The sequence below is a fragment of the Heptranchias perlo genome, chromosome 41, assembly GCF_035084215.1.
Source record: "Heptranchias perlo isolate sHepPer1 chromosome 41, sHepPer1.hap1, whole genome shotgun sequence".
NCBI classification, from domain to species: domain Eukaryota; kingdom Metazoa; phylum Chordata; class Chondrichthyes; order Hexanchiformes; family Hexanchidae; genus Heptranchias; species Heptranchias perlo.
In genome coordinates, this window is record NC_090365.1 from 9576175 (window position 1) to 9600517 (window position 24343).

The window sequence follows — 24343 nt, forward strand, 5'->3', positions numbered from 1 at the left end:
ATGTATTAGTTCTGTCTTCCTTCGTGAAAACTATGGTCTTATTGTATATACTTTTAAATTGACTTCTAATAACTCTGTTTAGTATTATTTGCTTGGGGAAAGCTACTTAATCTAGTGCTGAAAGTGGGACTTCGTGCGTAACAATTTTTAATACTTTATTCCACGTTGGATGTGATTTGCTCGTTAGCTTTCTTCTATTTCTATTCCAGACCCTCCAAACAAACGTTCAAGACCGCCTGCCTTACTTGGCGATGCTCCATCTGGCTTTGGTGAGTAACGATCTGCTCTGATCGTGCGTGAGAAAAATCCCAGGGTCAGAACAGAGTGTTCTATCTTTTTGTCGCTCCGATTCAAGTGCAATGCACTCATTCAATCTCTATCTGTCTAGAATTTAGAAATGTAATGTGTGCATACCCAGCACCCATAATAGAGATTTAGATTCTAGTCCAGAGGCTTGTGTGTTTGAGTCCCAGACATTCATTTTAATTTTACCTGACCTCATTGGGAAAGGAATAAAATCTGCCTGTACTAAAAATAAAGTCTCAATCAAAACACGAAGTCCTTGGTAATTTCTCGCCTATCCCTTATGTTGCAACAAGTGGGGGAATGGGTGAGGAATGATGTGCTAGTTTGAATCATTGTCAAGTGTAGGTAGACTTGCTAACCTTTTCCCTCACTAGATGAAATCTCGCATACAGCCCTACCACGCCATGTTATATCAACAGCTCGGTTTCACTTAAAATCTTTTAAAATTGCAATCATTGTAAAACTCCCAGCTTCTCTTTTCAAACATGAAAACTGAAGCCCACCGCATTCTCAGCTCTCCAAGTAATCAGGCTAGCTGATACTTGCAGAATTTTTGCAGGGGAAAGTCTTGTGAGAGACATTGCCTTATTGCATAGCCTGCCAGTGTTAGGCCAAATTTTGAGGGCTCCATAATGTCAGTTTCCATGAGGGGGGAGGGGGGAAATATGCTATCTCTTCATGGAGTAGGGATCGAACATGTGGCCTTTGTGGTCTGTATCGCCTAGCTGCTTAATGGGAAAACTCGCTGAGCCGTTGGATGAGTCATTTAGAAGGAAGATTGAAAGCTGACACGTCCTGTTGTTATGCTTCCCTTTAACCCTCAAACTGAAAAAGCAAAATAAAACCAGGTGACTTCAGAATCTCACTGGCCCTATCTCTGTGCTAACCACTAGCAATGGATGTGTACTGTTTTGAATACGAAATTAATAGTTTGGCTTTTTTTTGTCAAAAGGGCTTTCTTGTAGTCCCAGGGTACTTTTGTTTAAAGTGATTTTAATAAACCATAAAGAAGTGTAGTGGGTTATCTCCTACGGTGTATTTTCACCTTGCAGTGAGCAATGTACCTGACTAAGAGTCAGTGGCTTTCTAAACTGGCCATAAACAGGCCCACAAGAGCAACTTCCCAGGCAAAATAATTGGCCTCTATTCAATGCCTCCCAAAAATTTATTAGTTAAAAGATTACTAACTCCATTGTGTTAAATTTTCTTCAATCTCTGTTACACAGTGCATTGGAGTGCCTTTATTTTTTTAAACAATTGAATATCTGTGTTGATTTGTGGAAGATTGAGTCTGCCTCAGAACTAGATAACCTCTGGAGTTCCTCATAAATTTGTTCAGAGCCTAGAACTTGATCAGACCTGGCCTTCAATTTAGTTAAAACTTCAGTTAGAATTTGATATTTAAATGCTTGTAGTTGTTTTAACTTAGTTAAATTTTCACTTACAACTTTTAAATGGTTAGTTATTTCAACCTAAATGTCCAATTTTTGGTGCTGTGGATTGAGATTCTCTGGTCAGATTGGTGTAGCTAAACAAATGCTTAGGGATCAGTCAGAAGAGGGTACGAATGATTAATTAGAGCTCACATGTAATAGCACGTCCTCCGATCACCCCAAAATACTTTGCAGCCAATGAATTTTTTTTATTCGTTCATGGGATGTGGGTGTCGCTGGCAAGACCAGCATTTATTGCCCATCCCTAATTGCCCTTGAGAAGGTGGTGGTGAGCCGCCGCCTTGAACCGCTGCAGTCCGTGTGGTGAAGGTTCTCCCACAGTGCTGTTAGGAAGGGAGTGCCAGGATTTTGACCCAGCGACGATGAAGGAACGGCGATATATTTCCAAGTCGGGATGGTGTGTGACTTGGGAACGTGCAGGTGGTGTTGTTCCCATGTGCCTGCTCCTCTTGTCCTTCTAGGTGGTAGAGGTTGCGGGTTTGGGAGGTGCTGTCGAAGAAGCCTTGGCGAGTTGCTGCAGTGCATCCTGTGGATGGTACACACTGCAGCCACTGTGTGCCGTTGTTGAAGGGAGTGAATGTTTAGGGTGGTGGATGGGGTGCCAATCGAGCGGGCTGCTTTGTCCTGGATGGTGTTGAGCTTCTTGAGTGTTGTTGGAGCTGCACTCATCCCGGCAAGTGGAGAGTATTCCATCACACTCCTGACTTGTGCCTTGTCGATGGTGGAAAGGCTTTGGGGAGTCAGGAGGTGAGTCACTTGCCAAAGAACACCCAGCCTCTGGCCTGCCCTTGTAGCCACAGTATTTATATTTAAAGTACCTTCTGAAGTTCAGACAAACGAGGCAGCCCGTGCAAATAGCAGTAAGATGAATGACTTTCACTAAGTGTTAGTCTAGATTATGTGCTCAGGTCCTGCAGTGGGATTTGAACCCATGACCACCTGACTGAGGTATGATTGCTGCCACTGAGCCAACCTGATGCAGAGCAGTGATCATGTGATCCCAAGAACCAGCCGTATCGACCAAATGGGGCAAGTTTTTATCCTAAACTGGCACATTCTTTTGCTTATTTCAGTAGTGTTTCTGACCATACATTTGTTTTGCTTTGGCCAGGCCATGGCTACCCTCCTTCAGCATATCATGGCTTTTACGATGAAGATGATGACTATGCTCCACCACATCATTACGAAGGCAGGGGAATGGGTCCTCCACCACCGCCACCTCCAGTGGGAGGTTCTCGTAGGGGTCCACCGTCACGGCGCTACACACCTCAATATGGTGCTCCACCGCCACCACCTCCACCACATGCCGATTACGGTCCTCTGGCTGATAGCCCAGTACTGATTGTTTATGGGCTAGATACGAAGAAGATGAACCCAGACAAAGTGTTCAGCATCTTCTGTCTTTATGGCAATGTGCATAAGGTACGTTTGCACTGGTCTCGACGTGTATATCATGCCATACACAATGGCTTTTTAAAAAGTCTGATTGTTTGTGGTTTGCTCTTTTGAGTTTACAGCCTCTTTCCATTCAGTTTTTGAGAGGCTTTAAAATTAGTCTCACAATTGCACTCCATTTCTGTTAGACTGCTGTGCCATCTTGATCCTCAAGTGCAGAAAATAGGCATGGAATTATATGTGAAGCTAAACTATTGATTCTGTCTTGATCTTGGGCATATTTGTGATAGATGGATATACTTTTGAAGTAGTTATTGGGTGTAGTTTGGAAAATGTGGCAGCTGCAAGTTCCTACAGACGGGCTGGTGGCATGGGCGGACACGTGGCAGATGAAATTTTTCGCAGAAAAATGCGAGGTGATACATTTCGGTAGGAAGAATGAGGAGAGGCAATATAAACTAGAGGGCACAATTCTAAGAGGGGTACAGGAACAGAGATCTGGGGGTATATATACACAAATTGTTGAATGCGGCAGGGCAGGTTGAGAAAGCAGTTGAAAAAGCATACGGGATCCTGGGCTCTATAAATAGAGACAGAGTACAAAAGCAAGGAAGTCATTAACTTTTATAAAACACTGGTTCGGTCACAACTGGAGTATTGTGTCCAGTTCTGGGTGCCGCACTTTAGGAAAGATGCGAAGGCCTTAGAGAGAGTGCGGAAGAGATTTACTAGAACGATTCCAGGGATGAGGGACTTTAGTTATGTGGATAGACTGGAGAAGTTGGGGTTGTTCTCCTTCGAGCAGAGGAAATTTGATAGGTATTCAAAATCATGAAGGGTCTAGACAGAGTAGATAGAGAGAAACTGTTCCCACTGGTGGAAGGGTCAAGAACCAGAGGCCATAGATTTAAGGTGATTGGCAAAAGAACCAAAGGTGACATGAGGAAAAACTTTTTACACAGCGAGTGGTTAGGATCAGGAATGCACTGCCTGAGGGGGTGGTGGAGGCAGATTCAATCATGGTCTTCAAAAGGGAACTGGATAAGTACTTGAAAATAAAAGATTTGCAGGGCTACGAGGATAGGGCGTGGGAGTGAGACTAGCTGGATTGCTTTTACATAGTCGGTACGGACTAGATGGCCTGAATGGCCTCCTTCCACGCTGTAGCCTTTCTATGATTCTGTAACAGAAATGAGTTACACAACCACATAATCTGTTTTACTGAAGTTGGTTGATGGATAAATATCGGCCAAGTGTTGAGAGAACCCTGTAGTCAGATTTTGCTCTCAAATTTCCTGATATGTTTGTTTTCTCCCCACCCAAGGTGTGGCATAGCATGGCTAATAACATCACTGTACCACCAAAGCTCTGGTTTTAGGCCTTTTTTTTAAAGCAATTTTATACTGCAATAAAGTCTATAAATCTGTATCTGCAGGTTAAATTCTTGAAAAGCAAACCTGGAGCTGCCATGGTGGAGATGGGGGATGGATTTGCAGTGGACAGAGCTCTCACATGCCTGAACACCGAAAACTTTCTGTTTGACCAGCACATAAACGTGTGGTAAGAAAACTGTGGTTCTTGGTCCCAGTAATTTTGCCTGCTTTTTGAGAGTGTGTTACTGAGGTTTGTTTCCCCTCCTCCCCGCAGTGTATCGAAACAGAAGGTAATCGTTCCTGGCCAGTCGTTTGAGCTAGAAGACGGCTCTTGTAGTTTCAAGGATTACTCAACTAACCGAAACAACCGGTTCACAAATATGAAACAAGCTGCCAAAAATCGAATCCAGAAGCCCAACAACATGCTACACTTCTTCAGTGCTCCTCCAGCCATTACCGAAGAGATATTCTATCAGGTTTGTATTTCTTTTTTTTTCTTGATATCTCTCTTCCCTTGTGGGGGCAGCAGGCATCCATTTAGAAATATATTTTTCTCAAAACTGTTGGCCCCAAGCAGCGAAGGATTGAAAGTCGCCAGCCCCTGCCATGGAGCATCAATGAACGAGGTCATTATGCTAACTCCAAAGGCTTCCAAATCCAAGGCTTTTTAGTATATGTCCCTTAACATAGGAAAATACACTGAGTACATTCTCTGCCTCTGCTTCCCACGGAACCTTCTCTAAATGATGTTCAACATGAAGGTGGGCAGTAGATAATGATCAGCAGGAAATTTCCTTAACCTTGTTTGACCTGAAGCCGTGAGATTTTGTGGAGTCTGCGGTCTGTGTTGAAGATTCTTAGGGCCACATCCACCCAACTGTTAAATCATTGAGTCCCCACCTCTGGGTCTTTATCTGCCTTTAATGGTCTTGCTTTCATAAGAACATAAGAAATAGGAGCAGAAGTAGGCCTTATAGCCCCTCGAACCTGCTCCGCCAGTCAATAAGATCATGGCTGATCGTTGGCCTCAATTCCACTTTCCCTCCCGATCCCCATATCCCTTGATTTCCGTAGAGTCCATAAATCTATCGATCTCAGCCCTGAATATACTTATGACTGAGCATCCACAGCCCTCTGGGGTAGAGGATTTCAAAGATTCACAACCCTCTGAGTGAAGAAATTCCTCCTCATCTGTCATAAATGGCCAACCCCTTATCCTGAGACTATGCCCCCCTAGTTCTAGACTCGCCAGCCGGGGGAAACAGCCTCTCTGCATCTACTCTGTCAAGCCCCCTCAGAATCTCATATTTCAATGAGATCACCTCTCGTTCTTCTAAACTCCAGAGAGTATAGGCCCATTCTACTCAATCTCTCCTCATAGGATAACCCTCTCATCCCAGAAATCAATCTAGTGAACCTTAGTTGCACTGCCTCTAAGGCAAGTATATCCTTCCTTAGATAAGGAGACCAAAACTGTACACAGTACTCCAGGTGTGGTCTCACCAAAGCCCTGTACAATTGTAGCAAGGCTTCCTTATTCTTGTACTCCAACCTCCTTGCAATGAAGGCCAACATGCCATTTGCCTTCCTAATTGCTTGCTGTACCTGCATGCAAACTTTGTGTTTCTTGTATGAGGACACCCAGATCTCTCTGACACCAACATTTAACAGTTTCTCACCATTTAAAAAATATTCTGCTTTTCTATCCTTCCTACCAAAGTGATTAACCTCACATTTCCCCACATTATACTCCATCTACCACCTTCTTGCCCACTCACTTAACCTGTGTATATCCCTTTGCAGACTCTCTGTCCTCCTCACAGTTTACTTTCCCACCTGCCTTTGTATCGTCAGCAAACTTAGATACATTGCACTCAGTTCCTTCATCTAAATCATCAATATAGATTGTAAAAGGCCCCAGCACTGATCCTTGCAGTACCCACTAGTTACAGGCTGCCAACCTGAAAATGACCTGTTTATCCCTACTCTGTTTTCTGTCTGTTAACCATCCTCTATCCATGCTAATATATTCCTCCCCCAACCCCATGAGCCCTTTTCTTTCTTTGCAACCTTTTATGTGGCACCTTATCGAATGACTTTTGGAAATCCAAATATACTACATCCACTGGTTCCCCTTTATCTATCCTGCAAGTTACATCCTCAAAGAACTCTAATAAATTTGTCAAACACGATTTCCCTTTCATAAAACCATGTTGACTCTGCCTAATCATATCACGTGAACACAAGTACCATTGTGGTGGTACTTGTGTTCACACTTCTGCAATCCATGAGCTGTTGGGAGGTGGATCTCTCCCTCTTTCACACCCTAAAATGGGGAGATAAGAGTTTGAGTGCGAGGGTGGGCCTTTACTGAACAAGTAGTAAGACTAAAGAGCAGCTTTACCTTGCTTTGTATTTGATGCTTGCTTGCTTGCCCGAAATGTCCGACTTCCTGGGTTGTATCCGTTATGCAACTAATGAATGTCTGTGCAGAGACCAGGCTGGTAAATTTTCACTTTATTTCCAGATATCTGACAAAGTTGATGTGAAGAAGCCTAAAAGTATTATATTTTTCAGTGGGAAAAGTAAGTGACTTGTTCTTAAAAAAAATTACTTTTAATAGCTCGGGTTAACCTTAGAGCAGTGTCCTCACTCGGATTTCAATAAAACGTGAGGGTGATGGGTGTATGAAATTTTCACAGAACTGCACCGTTGGCATTCTAACACTCAGTGGGACAAGTTTAAATGATGTCATCCCAAATTTGGGTTTTAAGTTGCCTACTATGCTGGGATGTTGGTGGGAATAATTTTTGATGGATCAAAAACATTGGTGCAACATTCAAATGTCTTGTTTTTTTTTCCTTTTATGGGAAACAATAAAGGTACCAATCTACTATATAAGCTGGTGACAGCACTGTAGTCATGTAACCAATATTTTATCTAGGAGATATCTTGCTGTTTTTTTGTTATGTCTGACTGGTATACTTCAAGTATTAGTGTACTTACTGGCTGCTAAATAATCATAAAACTGATCTTGGAAAATGATTTTTCAGTCATCACTCTTGATTTGTTATTTCAACCTGGAGGGAGGGATACTTTTACATTATGGTACAGAAGGAGGCAGTTCGGCCCATCATGCTTGTGCTGGCTCTTTGAAATTGCTATCCAATTAGTCCCAATCTTCTGCCCGTTCCCTATAAGCCATGCAAATTTTTCCCCTTCAAGTATTTATCCAATTCCCTTTTGAAAGTTGTTAATGCATCTGCTTTTGCCCTTTCAGGCAGTGCATTCCAGATCATAACAACTGGCTGTGTTTTTAAAAGAAATATTTCTACGTGCCTCACCTCTGGTTCTTTTGGCAATTACCTTAAATCTGTGTCCCCTGGTTACTGACCTTTGTGCCACTGGAAAGTTTCTCCATATTTATTCTTTCAAAACCCTTCATGATTTCTCTGTTAAATCTCCCTTTAAACTTCTCTGCTCTAAGGAGAACAACCCCAGCTTCTCTAATCTCTCCAGGTAACTTGATATCCTACCTAAAGTGTGGTAACATTGTAACCAAATGAACATTAAATGGATCTCTAGGGATTTTTGAGATTTTTCATTTAGTAAATATACTTGTAAAAATGTTTTTAAAGGGGAACATCAGTGTACTTGCCCCAATTCACTGTAGCTTCTCTTTTCTGTGCTTTTCATGTATGTACAGTGCTCCGCAGTAGACTCGCTATCCATGCACTTTAATGGAGCAAATGCAATAGGTATGAGGTGGCATTTGTTGCAGTGCATCTACTGGAGAAAAGAAACCGTCTGCATTCTACTTTTGGGCAGTTTTCTGCTGTGTCTTAGCTTATGAGTGTTGAAGAACTCAGATCTTTTAATAAATCTGATGAAAGAAACTTTTTTTTTTCTTAGATTATCTTAGTAAATTTGTTTCTCTTAAACTGCAGAGACCTGATGTCAGTTAGTAGGAATTATTCCTCATACTTGCCTGGCACTAAAGGCCCCATTTAATTTGTTTTGTGTAATAGCTTGTGTGCTGTAGGTTGTATATAAATTCTCTGGTGGGATGGTGGAGGGAAGCATGTAATTAATTATATTTATGTGCTCTCTTTCATGGTGTTTGGCATTTTCCAATCTGGTCCAGCTGGATCAAAAGGAAATCAAGGTAGGACCCAAATTCATTTTCCTTTCCTAATGTCTGTTTTTGTAAACCATTAAATTCAAGCTGCTGTAAGGGCCGTTTTCCATCGTGATGGGGAGGAGGGCGTAGATATTGGGGCAAGGTATGCTAACACGTTCCAAAATGGATGTTACAATATAAATTAATTCTACAAATGCAGTTTTCAGTAACCTTTGTAATCTCGGGTCAGTAATATACAAGAACAGTTTGGTTACAGTTTTGTGTAGATATATCTATAATTAAATCTTGCATCGGCACACATTTCCTGTCAGCTTTTTTCATTAAGTTCCGGTGCTCGCATTTAGAATGAAAGTTGCCTGTTGGGCTGTAATTACACTCCCTCACCAGTGGAGCTGCTGCAATGCCACTGCTGGCAGACACTCTTCATACAGCATGACAAGTTTACATAGGCACTTTAGATTATCAGTGTGGACACAGAAATTTACAATTGAAATCTGAAAATAAATGGAGACTAAATGATGTCTACATGCCCTGGTCCAATTATCTCAGCCTGCATCACCTGAAGATTCCACTTGGTCTTGACTCCCCTTGTGCAATAATACAGGAGATCCAGCAGTGGGTTTTTAAACATAAATACTTCTTGAATATTTACAGGTTTTATTGAAACCAGCTCAGTGTTTCTGGTTAGATTTCTGATTCCAAGGACCATTATCTGAGAGGAATTCCTTTTTTTTTAATTTAAGGGGAGTTTTCTTCACTCCCATTTGGCCCCAACTCCTGCTCCCACTTGAAAGGTTGGGTTTCCCTTTGCTGCTGTGGGACTGGCAATCCCCTGCCTGCAGGAAACAGCTGAAATAGGAAGTCAACGTGTGAAGGAATGTGGGTGTTACCCTGCCCTCCACCATCTAATGTCTTTATATTAATGTTTCTGCAAATAACTTCAATACCCATTTTTTGTAGCTTTTCATGGGGCATAAAATGCATTGTGACTCCTAAAGTGATTCACATACAATAAATTATTTTAAGTAGGTGTATGTGGCACCCATTTTGAGCACAGAAAGGTCCCACAAACAGCATTTCATTGTACAACCCAGATTTCAATAAAACGTGATGGTGGGTGTTTGAAATTTTCACAGAACTGCACTGTTAGCATTCTAACATTCAGTTGGACAAGTTTAAATCTTGTCCTCCCAAATTTGAGTTTTAAGTTGCCTGCTATGCTGGGAATAATTTGTGATGGATCAAAGCATTGGTGCAACATTCAAACGTATTGGTTTATTTTTTTCCTTTTATAGGGAACAATAAAGGTACCAATCTGCTATATAGCTGGTGACAGCACTGTAGTCATGTAACCAGTGTTTTATTATCCAGGAGTTACCTTGCTGTCTGAGTGGTACACTAAGTATGGCTGCTAAATAATAATAATCACAAAACTGATCTTGGAGAATAATGTTTTTCAATCTCATCACTCTTTGATTTGTTATTTGAACCTGGAGGGAGGGATACTTTTACATTATAGTGTCATATGATTCCTTGGAGGGACGTCCACAGATCCCTGAAGGTAGCAGGATAGGTAGATAAGGTGGTTAAAAAGGCATACAGGATACTTTCCTTTATTAGCCAAGGCATAGAATATAAGAACAGGGAGGTTATGCTAGAACTGTATAAAAATATTGGTTAGGCCACAGTTTGAGTACTGCGTACGGTTCTGGTCGTCACATTACAGGAAAGATGTGATTGCACTAGAGAGCCTGCAGAGGAGATTTACGAGGATGTTGCCAGGGCTAGAGAATTTTAGCTATGAGAAAAGATTGGATAGGCTGGGGTTGTTTTCTTTGGAACAAGAGGCTGAGGGGAGATTTAATTGAAGTATATAAAATTATGACAGGACTAGATAGAGTGGATAGGGAGGACCTATTTCCCTTAGCAGAGGGGTCAGTGACCAGGGAGCATAGATTTAAAGTAATTAGTAGAAGGATTAGAGGGGAGCTGAGGAGAATTTTTTTCACTCAGAGGGTGGTGGGGGTCTGGAACTCACTGCCTTTAAAGGGTGGTAGAGGCAGAAATACTCAACTCATTTTAAAAGTACTTGGATGAGCACTTGAAGTGCTATAACCTACAGGGCTACGGACCAAGTGCTGGGAAGTGGGATTAAGCTGGATATCTTCTTTGTGGGGGGGGGGGGGCCAGCACGGACACGATGGGCCGAATGGCTTCCTTCTGTGCCGTAACTTTCTACGATTCCATGATACAGCACAGAAGGAGGCTATTTGGCCCGTGATGCCTGTGTTGGCTCTTTGAAAGAGCTATCCAATTTGTCCCACTCCCCTACCATTTCCCCATAGCCCTGCAAATTTTTCCCCTTCAAGTATTTATGCAATTCCTTTTTGAAAGTTATTGGTGAATCTGTTTCCACCACCCTTTCTGGCAGGGCATTCCAGATCACAACAACTCGCTGCGTTTTTAAAAAAAAAAAATTCTCCATCTTGTGTTTGCTTCTTTCGCCAGTTACCTTAAATCTGTCCTCTAGTTACCGATCCTTCTACTACTGGAAACAGTTTCTCCTTATTTACTCTATCAAAACCCTTCTTGATTTCGAACAACTCTTAAATCTTCTCTTAACCTTCTCTGCTCTAAGGAGAACAACCCCAGCTTCTCTAGTCTCTCCAAGTAACTGAAGTCCCTCATCCCTGTTATCATTCTCGTAAATCTCCTCTGCGCCCTTTCCAGGGCCTTGATATCCTTCCAAAAGTGTGGTAGCATTTTTTTTATTCGTTCATGGAATGTGGGCGTCGCTGGCAAGGCCAGCATTTATTGCCCATCCGTAATTGCCCTTGAGAAGGTGGTGGTGAGCTGCCTTCTTGAACCACTGCAGTCCGTGTGGTGAAGGTTCTCCCACAGTGCTGTTAGGTAGGAAGTTCCAGGACTTTGATGCAGCGACGATGAAGGAACGGCGATATATTTCCAAGTCGGGATGGTGTGTGACTTGGAGGGGAACGTGCAGGTGGTGGTGTTCCCATGTGCCTGCTGCACTTAACCTTTTAGGTGGTAGAGGTCGCTGGTTTGGGAGGTGCTGTCGAAGAAGCCTTGGCGAGTTGCTGCAGTGCATCCTGTGGATGGTACACACTGCAGCCACGATGTGCCGGTGGTGAAAGGAGCGATTGTTTAGGGTGGTGGATGGGGTGCCAATCAAGTGGGCTGCTTTGTCCTGGATGGTGTTGAGCTTCTTGAGTGTTGTTGGAGCTGCACTCATCCAGGCAAGTGGAGAGTAAGGAGGTGAGTCACTCGCTGCAGAATACCCAGCCTCTAACCTGTTCTTGTAGCCACAGTATTTATATGGCTGGACGAATTAAGTTTCTGGTCAGTGGTGACCCCCAGGATGTTGATGGGGGATTTGGTGATGGTAATTGTAACCAAATAAACATTAAATGGATCTCTAGGGACTTTTGAGATTTTTTTTCAGTTAGTAAATGTACTTGTAGAAATGTTTTTAAAGGGGAACATCAGTGTACTTGCCCCAATCCGCTGTAGTTTTTCTTTTCTCTGGTTTTCACATATGTATAGTGCTCCACAAAAGACTCAGTATCCATGCTCTTTAATGGATATGAGTTGAGATTTGTTATAGTGCTTCCACTGGACACAAAGGAAACTCTGTCTGCATTTTATTCTTGGGCAGTTTCCTGCTATATTTTAGCCAGAGTATTGAAGAAGTAGGATCTTTAAGTAAATAAATAAACGAACCTGACAAAAGAAACTTCTCTTGCGTTACCTTAGTGTGGATGTGGAGATGCCGGTGATGGACTGGGGTTGACAAATGTAAGGAACCTTAGTAAATATGTTTCTCTTAAACTGCAGCGACCTGGTGTCAGTTAGTAGGAAATAGCCCTAATATGTGCCTGGCACTAAAGGGCCAATTAGTTTAGTGTAATGGCTTATGTGCTGCAAGTTGTATGTGAATTCTCTGGGGGGGGGAAAGAAGCCTGTTGTTGACTCTATTTGTGTGCTCTCTTTCATGGTGTTTGGCATTTTCCAACCTGGTCCAGCTGGATCAAAAGGATATCAAGGTAGGACCCAACTTCATTTTCCTTTCCTAATAGAGTCTGTTTCCTTCAGTGCAGTTTGAGAAGTTTTGAAGTAGTTAGGCTCCTGGGGGTAGTAGGTTGCGATGGATTACAGATGACCGCTGATCGTGTAATTTTGGTAAGGAGGTCTTGCTGCAATTATATAGGGCTCTGCTGAGACCTCACCTGGAGTACTGTGTACAGTTTTGGTCTCCTTACCCAAGGAAATATATACTTGCCTTTAGAGGGGTTGCAACAAAGGTTCAATAGATTGATTCCTGGGATGAGAGCGTTGTCCTATGAGGAGAGGTTGAGTAGAATGGGCCTATTCTCTCTGGCATTTAGAAGAATGAGGTGATCGCATTGAAATGTATAAAATTCTTAGAGGGCTTGGCAGGGTGGGTGCTGAGAGGCTGTTTTGCCTGGCTGGCGAGTCTAGAACGAGGAGGCATAGTCTCATAGTGGTCGGCATTTAGGACTGAGATGAGGAAAGATTTCTTCACTCAGAGGGTTGTGAATCTTTGGAATTCTCTACCCAAGGGCTATGGATGCTCAGTCATTGAGTATATTCAAGACCGAGATCGATAGATTTTTGGACACTAAGGGAATCAAGGAATATGGAGATAGGGCAGGAAAGTGGAGTTGAGGTCGAAGATCAGCCATGGTCTTATTGAATGGCGGAGCAGGCTTGTGGGGGCCATATGGTCTACTCCTGCACCTATTACTTATGTTCTAATCCAGTGAGCTCAGCGTCTTAATAAGAATTTACTATTTGTAAACCATTTAATTCATGCTGCAAAACTAGTGTAAGGGCAGTTTCCCATCAGGATGGGGAGGACGGCATGTATCCCAGCATTTACATACATATTGAAGCAAGGTATTCTAATGCATTCTAAAATGGATGTTACCTAAAAAAATTAATTCTACAAATGCAGTTTTCAGTAATCTTTGTGATCTCAGGTCAGTAATGTATAAGAACAGTTTAGTTACAAACTTATGTAGATATATCTATAAAACAAAATATTGCATCTGCACACATTTCCTGTCAGCTTGTTTTCATTATAAGTTCCAATGCACACATTTAGAATGAAAGTTGCCTTTTGGGCTGTAAATATACTCCCTCACCAGTGGAGCTGCTGCAATGCCACTGCTGGCAGACACGGTTCATACAGCATGACAAGTTTACATAGGCACTTTTCATTATCAGTGCGGACAATGAAATTTACAATTGAAAATAAGGATAGGATCTATGACTTTAAAGTGGAGACTGAATTATGTCTACACGTCCTGGTCCAATTATCTCAGCCCGCATCACCTGAAGATTCCACTTGGTCTCGTGCAATAATACAGGAGATCCAGCAGTGGGTTTATAAACATAAATACTACTTGAATATTTATTGAAACCAGCTCAGCGTTTCTGGTTAGAGTTTTGATTCCAAGGACCATTATCTCTCAAAGGAATTCCTTTTTTTTATTTAAGGGGAGTTTTCTTCACTCCTCTTTGGCCCCGACTCCTGCTCCCACCTGAAAGGTTGGGTTTCTCATAGGAAGTCAAGATGTGAAGGACTGGGTGTGAATCTGCCCTCTACCACCTCAGTCATTATAATAACGTTTCTACGAATATCTTCAATACTTATTTTGTCACTTTTCATGGGGCATAAAATGCATTGTGACTACAAAAGTGCTTCACATACAATAAATTCTTTGAAGTAGGTGTATGTGGCAGCCAATTTGGGCACAGCAAGGTGCCACAACAGTATTGCATTGAATGACCAATTAATCTGTTTTTGGTGATGTTGGCTGAGGTGGGAATCTTGACCGGATACTAGAAATACTTCCTGCTTTCCTTCTATTAGTGCTGGGTGGTCAGCCATGGCCTCAGTTTAACCAAGCATCCGAATGATAACACCTCCCTCAGTGCTGCACTAGAGTGTCAGTCTCAATTATGTGTTTGTCTTAGGTTGTAGCTCCAAACCTCACTCTTAACTGGGAGGCAAGATTGCGATCAAGATGATTCTCCTTAATACAGAATGATCACCTGGATGTGATTACAAAGCTGAAATCTTGCTGGAGGGATTCAGAAGAGATGAAAGAGTAAAGCTCATGATATTTGTAACTAAGATTACTGCAGAATTACTCCTTTCTAAGATGTAAGCTTAAATGGAGTAATTTATTTTGATATGGGGAGAGGGGCTTTTTTACCAACAGTGCTTAGTAATTCAAACTACTTCCAAAATACAATCAATGTTCAAGTATTTTATGAAGCCAGCAGAAGATGAGTTAATTACTGCTTTGGTAATATTGCTGGGTGTTTATTGTAGTGAGGTGGCCATTTATGGAGTTTCAAGCTATTTTGTCACTAGATTGCTGGGAGATGTCTACTGTGCAGAAGTATGGGATGGTTGGGTGTCGTCACACTGTTTGACTAAAGGCTCTGAACAACTTGGATTTATACTGAAAATGCCTTCCGGATGAGCATTACAGTCCTGAGTTCCAGCTCCAATACTGTAGAAACCTCCACATTTATTTTGCTGGGCCTTTTCCACAGCATCTGACTACAGTACCTTCCCTGGTGGTTGGGGAAGATCCATACAGGCAGTCACTTTGCTGGCTGTATCAGGCTAGGTGTGTGTCCTTCATGTACTTCGTCCACTGGTGACTAAATTAGTGTCCACCTCCGATGGTGATTCCACTCTGCATTGTTGTCAAAGGCGTCAGTTAAAGATGTCTTTTCATGGTGTGCCCCTGCCATTTACGGCACCAGTTTGTCGTCAACAGAAGTCAGCGGTGTAAGTTTTTTTTTATGGGAGGCATTGGCATGGCTGCATTTATTGTTCATCCATAAAAGTACATCAACAGGAAAGCACTGGGGTACCCTGTTTCCTGGCACAACTTTGCAATTTCAATTGCACTGATTTTTATTTTTGTTGAATAAACACAACCTGGCGACATAACATCAACTGGTTTGAAAAATCTTCTAGCACTTGGTTTTCACTGGCTGTTCTTTCTGGCAGGAGTGTTTGCCAGTGACTTTAACCAAGTGTGTTTACAGCTTCCTTTACATTGGGTTTAATGGGGGGGGGGCCTTCTGATACACAATGCCAACCCAGTGTAAACTTGTACATTCACGAGGCGAGTTGTTTTTTTAAATCTGGTGTTGCTGGCATTAGCGAATCCAGCAAGTTTACTCTAGGAGTTTGCGACTGGCTGTGAGTTCTGAGAGTTGAAAGTCAGCAGCACTTGAACCCTCCACCCCCCCCCTCAAAAAAATGAATTTAAGAGCAGCCAATGACTCCCTCTCTTTCTCCTCCCCTGCCCCCCCCCCCCTCCTCCACTGCTGAAAGAAACTTAACATTATAAACAATTTGGGGATTTCTGTGCTTAATCCAGCTGAAAACATAATGGCTTTATTTAGTGATAGGACAGCTCATTTCTCCAAAATAAATCATAGCTGCTATTGTGTAGATTAAAGATTCGTTCCGAAACGACTTTTATTGCAGCAGCTAATGGCTAGGAGGTAGATACTGCTCCAACTGTTAGTTGGCTTGTAGCTGTGCGAAGTCATGTAGGTTTAATATAATTTAGTGTGTGTTTATATTAAAAAAAACTAATTTTGGCTTCTCCATCTTGGCCAGAACTGGACACAAGACAAATGTTAATTTATTGCCTAAACGTTTCAATTTCAGTTCGTTTAGACTGATTGTGAAGGGGGGAGTAAACTTAGTGTCATTGGTAACAATCAGAATCCATATGGAGGGGAAGCTGCATGTTTGTGCATCCAAGTATTAGTCCTATACCAGAATCCAGATTCATCTCTCATTGAGTGTGTACACACTATTGTCTTCCTCAGTGGCAGAACGAATGTTCATCCCAAGTAGGTTGCTGTTTGGCTTGGAATGATAGCATGCAATCATTCACTTCACAATCTACTTCCTGTTAGTCATCTCCGGAGAGATTCCCCTGTATTATATGTGGAACCACATGCCCCCAGTGACTGATCCTAAGTTCTTGCCTGGAGAATAGAGACTGGATGGCTGGGGAGGTGTACCTCAATCTAATTCATTGTGTCTATGGACATAGAAATACTTAGAAGTTACAACACGGAAACAGGTCATTTGGCCCAACCAGTCCGTTATTGGCATTTACCCTCTGAGCGTATTGTCCTAATCATATTTACCTATCCTTTTGGCCCCTTTTCCTTCATCTACATATCCAATCTAATCTTGAATGTTGACACAGTTTCTGCCACAACCACTGACCTCAAGTGAATTCTACAGCCTCCCAAATGTGGTATGAAAAATTTCTTTTGCACTTTGTTCTAAACCTCTTGCATTTAATCTTGGGTCTAGAACGAAGGGCCATCGATCAATCAACTACTGGAAACAATCTGCTTCTATCTACCCTATCCTGTCATTACATAATTTTAAACACTAGGAAGGCTTGAACTAATGAAAAAAGCTGTTTTTTTTCCCCTCCATACCAGGCAGCATCCTAGTAAATCTGCTAGTCTGTGAATCGTCTCAGTCACTGTTGAAAGGTCTTTAATCAGAAATACAGGTCTTGATTAGAGGGCGAGAGACTCTTCTAACTAATTTCATGAGATCTATCTGACAGTTTGGCTTACTGAGACCAATGACTGTGTGGAATGTTAAGATTGCTGAAACGGTTCCTAAAGAAAACTGCCCCTATTTGTATTGCAGGGCAGATTCTGTTACAGGCAGTGAGTTGAAAATGTGTTTCTAAACTTTTAAAATCGGTGACTGTTCTGTTAAGTGCCACCATCCTTATAAAGCTGCGTTCTCTCTCTCTCTCTCTCTCCTCCGCCACCGCCTGCATATAGGCGGGCAGGCATGTTTTGACTGCCTTTACCTCTAGCGAGTCACTTGGTGTTCCTGCTGTCGGAGCCGTGTGTTGAAACCACCTATTTGCATGCACGGTGCCTTCAGCAAGTGCGCTGCTTTTTACATTTGCGATTTTTTTTTTCCCAGAAATGCTATTGGTGACAAACTATGAATAAAGAAAATATCAGAGAAGCTCCTTCCTTCTCTAGCCTGTAACGCTGCATAAACTATGGTTGTCTCCTGATTTCTCCTCTTGCCCAGAATCCCTCCTTCCCTCGCCCCCCAAAAACAATGATTCCAGCTGAGGGAGGGTTCCAAAGGCTCATCCCAAGTGGCTATTCTTTGTCACCAGATGCTATTCAACTGTGGTGAGCATCCTGGCCCAATTTTGTCCACGTGCACACTTTCCATCAGGATCCCTCACTCAGTGATATGGAATGGGGAACCGTAGCAGGTGTTTTAGGTACACTATTGTAACTGCCTGGCTATCATCCCAGCTGAGATCAGCTAACTCAGCACAAACCAGGAACTGAATTTGGATTCATGTCTTTACCAAATGATGGCAATCTTTGTTTTATGTAAACCTTGATTTAGCTGGTGAAAAATGAATGTCAGATCAGTCTGTGCTGTTACTCAAAATAAAAAATCACTAGGGTCTAAACTGGTATTTCATGCACAGAACTCTCCAGTGTTTGTAGTACAAAGTCTGTATGGCATTCTGCCAGACAATGTCTCCTAGCTACACTGTATTTCAGAGCCTGATTAGAACCAGACCCACATCGCAGGCTGTTTTGCTGCCAATCCTAATTCAGAACATGTCCACAACCTAGCAGCAGACCATATCCTTATCCCCTTTCTTTAGGCCCGTTTTCTCCCTTTCTCTCCTAAATGCAATGACACTTGGAGGGATCCATTCTGTGTATCTGACTGACAGACTATTTGACAATGGAGGACATCACTTCAGTGCCTGATCCTTTACTCTCCTGACATGGAGTGCTTTTCAGAATTGTTCACTGGCAAACAGTTCACTGTGGCGACACTTATTTAAACATGAGGGGGGGGGGAAAAACTGTCTGAAATGAAGAAGGTGAACTAATCGGCACAACTGTCATGGCAATTGTTGAAGCATCCTGTGTTAATATTTTTTTCTGATACTCCGTAACATGAAACAAATTCCCAAATGTCATGTTTCTGTGCGGTTCCGTTAGTGTTCAGTACAGTGTTGCTTTGTAAGTGGAATGCTGAAGGAGAAACTTTAAGCCAGAATTAGCTCGTTGTAATGCTTTTGCTGGGGCTAGAAGTCTAATTCTAGATGCTGCTGGGGGTCCTCTGTCTATAGCTGTTTAAAATTTTGGGACTTTTTCACATGATATATGGAATTTGCTTTTGTATATTGGTTCATGTGTCTGAGTGTGGGTGCTTTGATCTACATAACTTGCTTCAGTGTTGAGGGTGAAGCACTCAACTACAGCTGGCTCCAGTAGTCTCTGGTCAGTTTATGGATAAGATGAGCATGATTTTCATTTTCTATCATCCTCCATAAGGAGACTTAAGATTGATGTATTGAATTCCAAGCACAGTGCAATCCTAAACATCAACCTTGGAAATGGCCTCATTTTGGGGTACTTCAGTTGTGATAATTTGTGGCTGCTGACCACTTGTATGGATCCCAGCACTGAGTTTCAAGTAATGGGCTGTATTGGTGCATTACATGGAGGTATATTTAGTGGGCAGCTATTTATTTAGAGTACAAGATTTTTGATTAAAAGAGGAAGGTTTCTGTTTGGAAGCATCAGTTTTATGATGTTGCTATACTTTTTCTTGATCCATACATGATGTCAGAAATGGAGTTTGGATCTAACAAATGCATTCAAAAAAGTTAATGTCAATGCCCCCAAATTCTCATTTGTAGGTGAGAAGAGTTCTTCTGGCCTTCTGGAGTACGAATCGAAGAGTGATGCTTTTGAAGCATTGGTTATGCTTAATCACTACAGGCTAAAAAATCCAGGTAAGTTATTTTTAATGAAGTATAACACTGGTACAGAAATTCTAAACTAGCCACAGTAAAGGATTCTGAGCAGTGTGAATATTGTTTGAGACATCGCTGCATACTCATAACTAATCAGTTCTATTTTGTGTAGATCCCAAAACATTGGTCAAGCAACCTATTTCCTAGCCTACATTTTGTCCCTTTTGATACTGACTTTCATAAGGGGGTTTGAATGCAGCCAGTGGGTGAGAGAGAGAGGGGGTATCTGTATTTAAGCTTTAAAAATAGAAAGAGGTCCTGGAAAGGTGCAAAAAAGATTTACAAGGATGATACCAGAATTGAGAGGTTATAACTATCAGGAAAGACTGAAGCAACTGGGCTCCTTTCTCTAGAAAAGAGAAGTCTGAGGGGTGACCTGACAGAGGTCTTTAAAATTATGAAGGGGTTTGATAGGGTAGATGTAGAGATGTTTCCATTTGTGGGGGAATCCAAAACTAGGTCACTAATTAATAAATCCAATAAGGAATTCAGGAGAAATTTCTTTACCCAGAGTGGTTCGAATGTGGAACTCCCTACCACAGAGTGTTTGAGGTGAATAGCATAGATACCTTTAAGGGGAAGCTAGATAAGTACATGAGGAGGGAGAAGGAATAGAAGGATATACAGATAGGGTGAGATGAAGTAGAGAGGGAGGAGGCTTGTCTGGAGCATGAACACTGGCATAGACCAGTTGGGCCAAATGGCCTGATTCTGTACTGCAAATACTGTGTAAAATTTCACTGGAAGTTGATTGGTAACTTCATAGTCTATACATTCCATACTGTCCTTGAAAGATATACAGAAAATAAGTAGAATCCTGTTTTTTTTTTTGTTCTCTTGGGGTATTGATTAATGCTTGGTTTGGTCCTTTGCTGTGTCCATGCTTACACATGGAAAATGGCCACAAGTGTGGTATGAGGGTGGGGGGTGCCCATGGAATGTACCCCAGTGTATTCAGAAGAGAAAATTGGTTAGAAAACAAAAATTCCCTAGTTTGGGGAGAGGGCAGTGAGGGTGTACTGGGGCTCAACATTAACGTGCCAGTGGGATAAATGGGTGGATTTTTGAGTCTCAATCCACTAATCTGAGCTGCAACGAGCAGGAAGCTACTGCAGAGGCTGTACCATCTTCATTAGAATGGAGAGGGTGAAGCAGATCAGAGATTCCTGGGTGGTACTTTCTGGGAACCAGCTGGAGGGGGTGGATAGCAGCTTAGGAGTGGAAATTACTTGGCTGCAAAGATGTCTGTAGAGCCAAATAGATATGGTTGTAGGGGGGGAAAAAATTAGCCAATAAACTTGTCTGTGTGAGTATTTCAGGCATGAACCTGTTCCCAGTTGCACTAGCCCATTGTGCTGCAGTCACTAGGTAACTGTTCTGGATTTCAGGAATGCACTCTCACATAGATGCATTGTCAGTCATTTGTTAGCCACATTGCCTACTAATGTTGAGTGTCTTTTTTTCTACAACAGATGGACCTGACCTTTTCACGCTGAAGCTGTGCTTCTCTACTGCCTAACAAGATCCTGAGGTGGGAGCGGACACAACAAGGCTGATCACTGCTATTGATGTATCTGGTTTAGTTTCAAGTGTTTTTTCGCTTTTTTGTTTTTTTTTAAATGCTGTAACGTGTGATTACCCATGAAATGGAATTTGTATGTTTTCCAGTAAAAGGGCAATTTTTTTAGTTTTCCCAAGAATGAATGGTTAGTGAAATGTGGAATGTGACCGTGTTAGTGGTTAATGTGTATGAGCAACTGTTTGGACTTGTTTAATTATTGGAAGACTCCTGCACTGCATAAAACTGTACACTATTTGTGTTACAGCTGCAAAGTATTAATAAAAAAAACTTTTAGTCTTTGTGAGTCCTAGGAATGTTTGTTCAAAGTACCTTGGAATAGTATGTGTACGTACCTCGGGAACAGCTCGCTCAATACAAGTAACACACCCAGCCTGGAAATGCACGGCAGGTCAGTCGGATTCTGAATCAGATGTAAGCCTTCCATTAGAACTGAAGGCTGAAAGATAAATGGGCATTTTTGTGCAGTGAGACAAAATGGTGAGAGAAAAGGAGTGGATGAGAACACCAGATACACCAGTCACTGAGGGGGATGAATAGGCTATTAGATAATATAGAAGATCATCAGTGAGATGGTGACGACTGGTCCTTACAAACAATGTAAAAAAAAAGGACGAATTGATGAAACGAGTCTGAAATTAAAACTGAAAGTGCAAGTGATAGTGACTGTCAGGTGCAAGGAGGTCCACACCTCTGCCAGCCCTCTGTTCTCATGAAGGTTTTCCACCCCGAATGTTGAGCAGCCTCCCCTCTCCCAGGGGACAGAGACCCACTCAACGTCACAAGCTCCTGCTGCCAAGAAAATGGAGGACAAAACTACAGTCTAAAGTCAATCGTGAGACCAGAGGGCAGCAGAAAGATGCGCTATTGCTCCTGGTCTATGGTGAAAAGAAGGGGGCTGGAGAATCTGACATTGTTGGTGGCAGAGACCATCAAAGGATTCATGGATATTGATGGGTAGGGACTGGATGGGAAGAGGGGGAATAGTGTAGATAAGAAATTTGATGGGACAGGGGCTGAGACAAAGGACTGTCTGGCAGACTCCGTTTATGTATCTGGGCAAGGAGGTAGAAACAGGCTTTCCAGAGTTGGGAGAACAATGAGATTGGAGAAAGTGGGTGTGAGAGGGAGTCACCAGAAGAAATGAGATTGGTAATAGTCTGGGAAGTGGTGACTTGGTGTTCGGTCATGGTCTAGAGGGAGATGAGAAGAATTACAGTATCAGATCGTTGGCATTCAGCCTAGGCCAGGTAGAGATCCTTTTGCCATACAACAGCATCATCTTTGTCAGCAGGTTTGATGGGGAATAGAGCTACAAGAATCCTAGAGGACTGTGGATGCTGAGTCATTGAATATATTCACGGCTGAGATGGATAGATTTTTGGACTCTCATGGAATCAAGGGATATGGGGATCAGGCGGGAAAGTGGAGTTGAGGTCGAATATCAGCCATATGATTGAATGGCGGAAGGCTCAAGGGGCCCTATGGCCTACTCAAAAGGTGTTTGGTAGGCTTGTCATCAAGATTGCGGCCCATGGAATAAAGGGGCAGTAACAACATGGATACAGAATTGGCTAAGTGACAGGAAAGATTAGTGGTGAACGGTTGTTTTTCGGACTGGAGGGAGGTGTACAGGGGTCGGTGCAGAGACCACTGCTTTTCTTGATATATATTAATGACTTGGACTTGGGTGAACAGGGCACAATTTCCAAATTTGCAGCTGACATGAAACTTGGAAGGATAGCGATATACTTCAAAAGGATATAGACAGGTTGGTGGCATAGGCAGACATGACAGATGAAATTTAAGGCAGAAAAATGCAGTAATGCATTTCAGTAGGAAGAACAAGGAGAGGCAAAGTAAACTAGAGGTCACAATTCTAAGAGGGGTGCACGAACAGAGAGATCTGGGGGTACAAATTGTTTAAGGTGGAAGGTTGAGAAAGTGGTTTAAAAAAGCATACAGGATCCTGGGCTTTATAAATAGAGGCACAGTGTACAAGTGTAAGGAAATCATGATGGTTCAGCTACAACCAGAGTATTGTGTCCAGTTCTGGGCACCGCACTTTAGGAAAGATGTGAAGGCCTTAGAGAGGGTGCAGAAGAGATTTACTAGAATGATTCCAGGGATGAGGGATTTTACATGGATAGACTTGAGAGGCTGGAGTTGTTCTCCTTGGAACAGAGACGGTTGCAAGGAGATTTGATAGGGTCTAGACTGAGTAGATAGAGAAAAGCTGTTGGCATTGGCAGACGGCTCAAGAACCAGAGGGCATAGATTTAAGATGATTAGTAAAAGAACCAAAGGTGACATGAGGAAAAATGCTTTTACACAGCGAGTGGTTAGGATCTGGAATGCACTACCTGAGGGGGTGGTGGAGGCAGATTCAATCATGGCATTCAAAAGTGAACTGGATAAGTGCTTGAAAGTAAAAAAAAAAATTGCAGGGCTACGGGGATAAAGCAGGGGAGTGGGACTAGCTGGATTACTCTTGCGTAGAGCCGATCTGGACTCGATGGGCCAAATCGCCTCCTTCCATGCTGTAACCTTTCTGTCATTCCTGCTAATGTTTCTTATGTTCAGAGGGACACAGATGGCAGAGATCCCGGTGGCAGTTCTCAATGAAAAGATCTGAGAGAAGGGTCCAGGAGGAGTCGTCAAATTTACAGGGATACCTCTCAGCCAAAAAAAAAACGTGCAAAGGTAACAGAAGAGTTCACAGCAACATATCCGTTGTTGAGGCAGGGGTGTAGAGGGACAGCCTTTGCTGAAAACAGATCCTTCACGGGCTGAAAGAGAAGGGTATGGTGAAAGCCTAGCCAGGAGTCAAATTAGGAGAGGTTAATAGGGTTAGAAGTAAATCAGGGGCAAAGTGATTGAAAGCCAAAAGTTACTGCTAACCCTGACAGAACATAGGAACGGGAGGTGGCCATTCAGCCCCTCGAGCCTGTTCTGCCATTCAATTAGATTGTGGATGATCTATACCTCAACTCCATTTCCCCACCTTTGATCCATTTCCCTTGATACCCTTCCCTAACAAACGTTAAAATTTCAATTGGCCCAGCATCCACAGCCTTTTGGGGGAAGAGAAAGGTTCAGGATCTCAAATCCAATGGATTTTTCAGTAACTGACAAGTTGAGCTGATGGCTTGTCTAAGAGGTCA

General features: G+C 42.4%; 1 protein-coding gene across 2 annotated transcripts in view; it reads left to right on the forward strand.

The window, feature by feature from the left end:
- Window positions 1–21458, forward strand: part of LOC137306040 (heterogeneous nuclear ribonucleoprotein L-like) — a 42351-nt gene extending 20893 nt beyond the window's left edge. The window contains exons 7-15 of one of the 2 annotated variants that reach the window (XM_067975066.1): window positions 210–269; window positions 2872–3182; window positions 4591–4715; window positions 4803–5004; window positions 7056–7113; window positions 8673–8693; window positions 12713–12733; window positions 19484–19579; window positions 21073–21458. In XM_067975066.1, the coding sequence (XP_067831167.1) occupies window positions 210–269; window positions 2872–3182; window positions 4591–4715; window positions 4803–5004; window positions 7056–7113; window positions 8673–8693; window positions 12713–12733; window positions 19484–19579; window positions 21073–21119 (941 nt within the window). In that variant the 3' untranslated portion in view covers window positions 21120–21458. The remainder of the gene's footprint in view (window positions 1–209; window positions 270–2871; window positions 3183–4590; window positions 4716–4802; window positions 5005–7055; window positions 7114–8672; window positions 8694–12712; window positions 12734–19483; window positions 19580–21072) is intronic. The other variant, XM_067975067.1, reaches the window with a different exon arrangement.
- Window positions 21459–24343: the final 2885 nt, after the last annotated feature.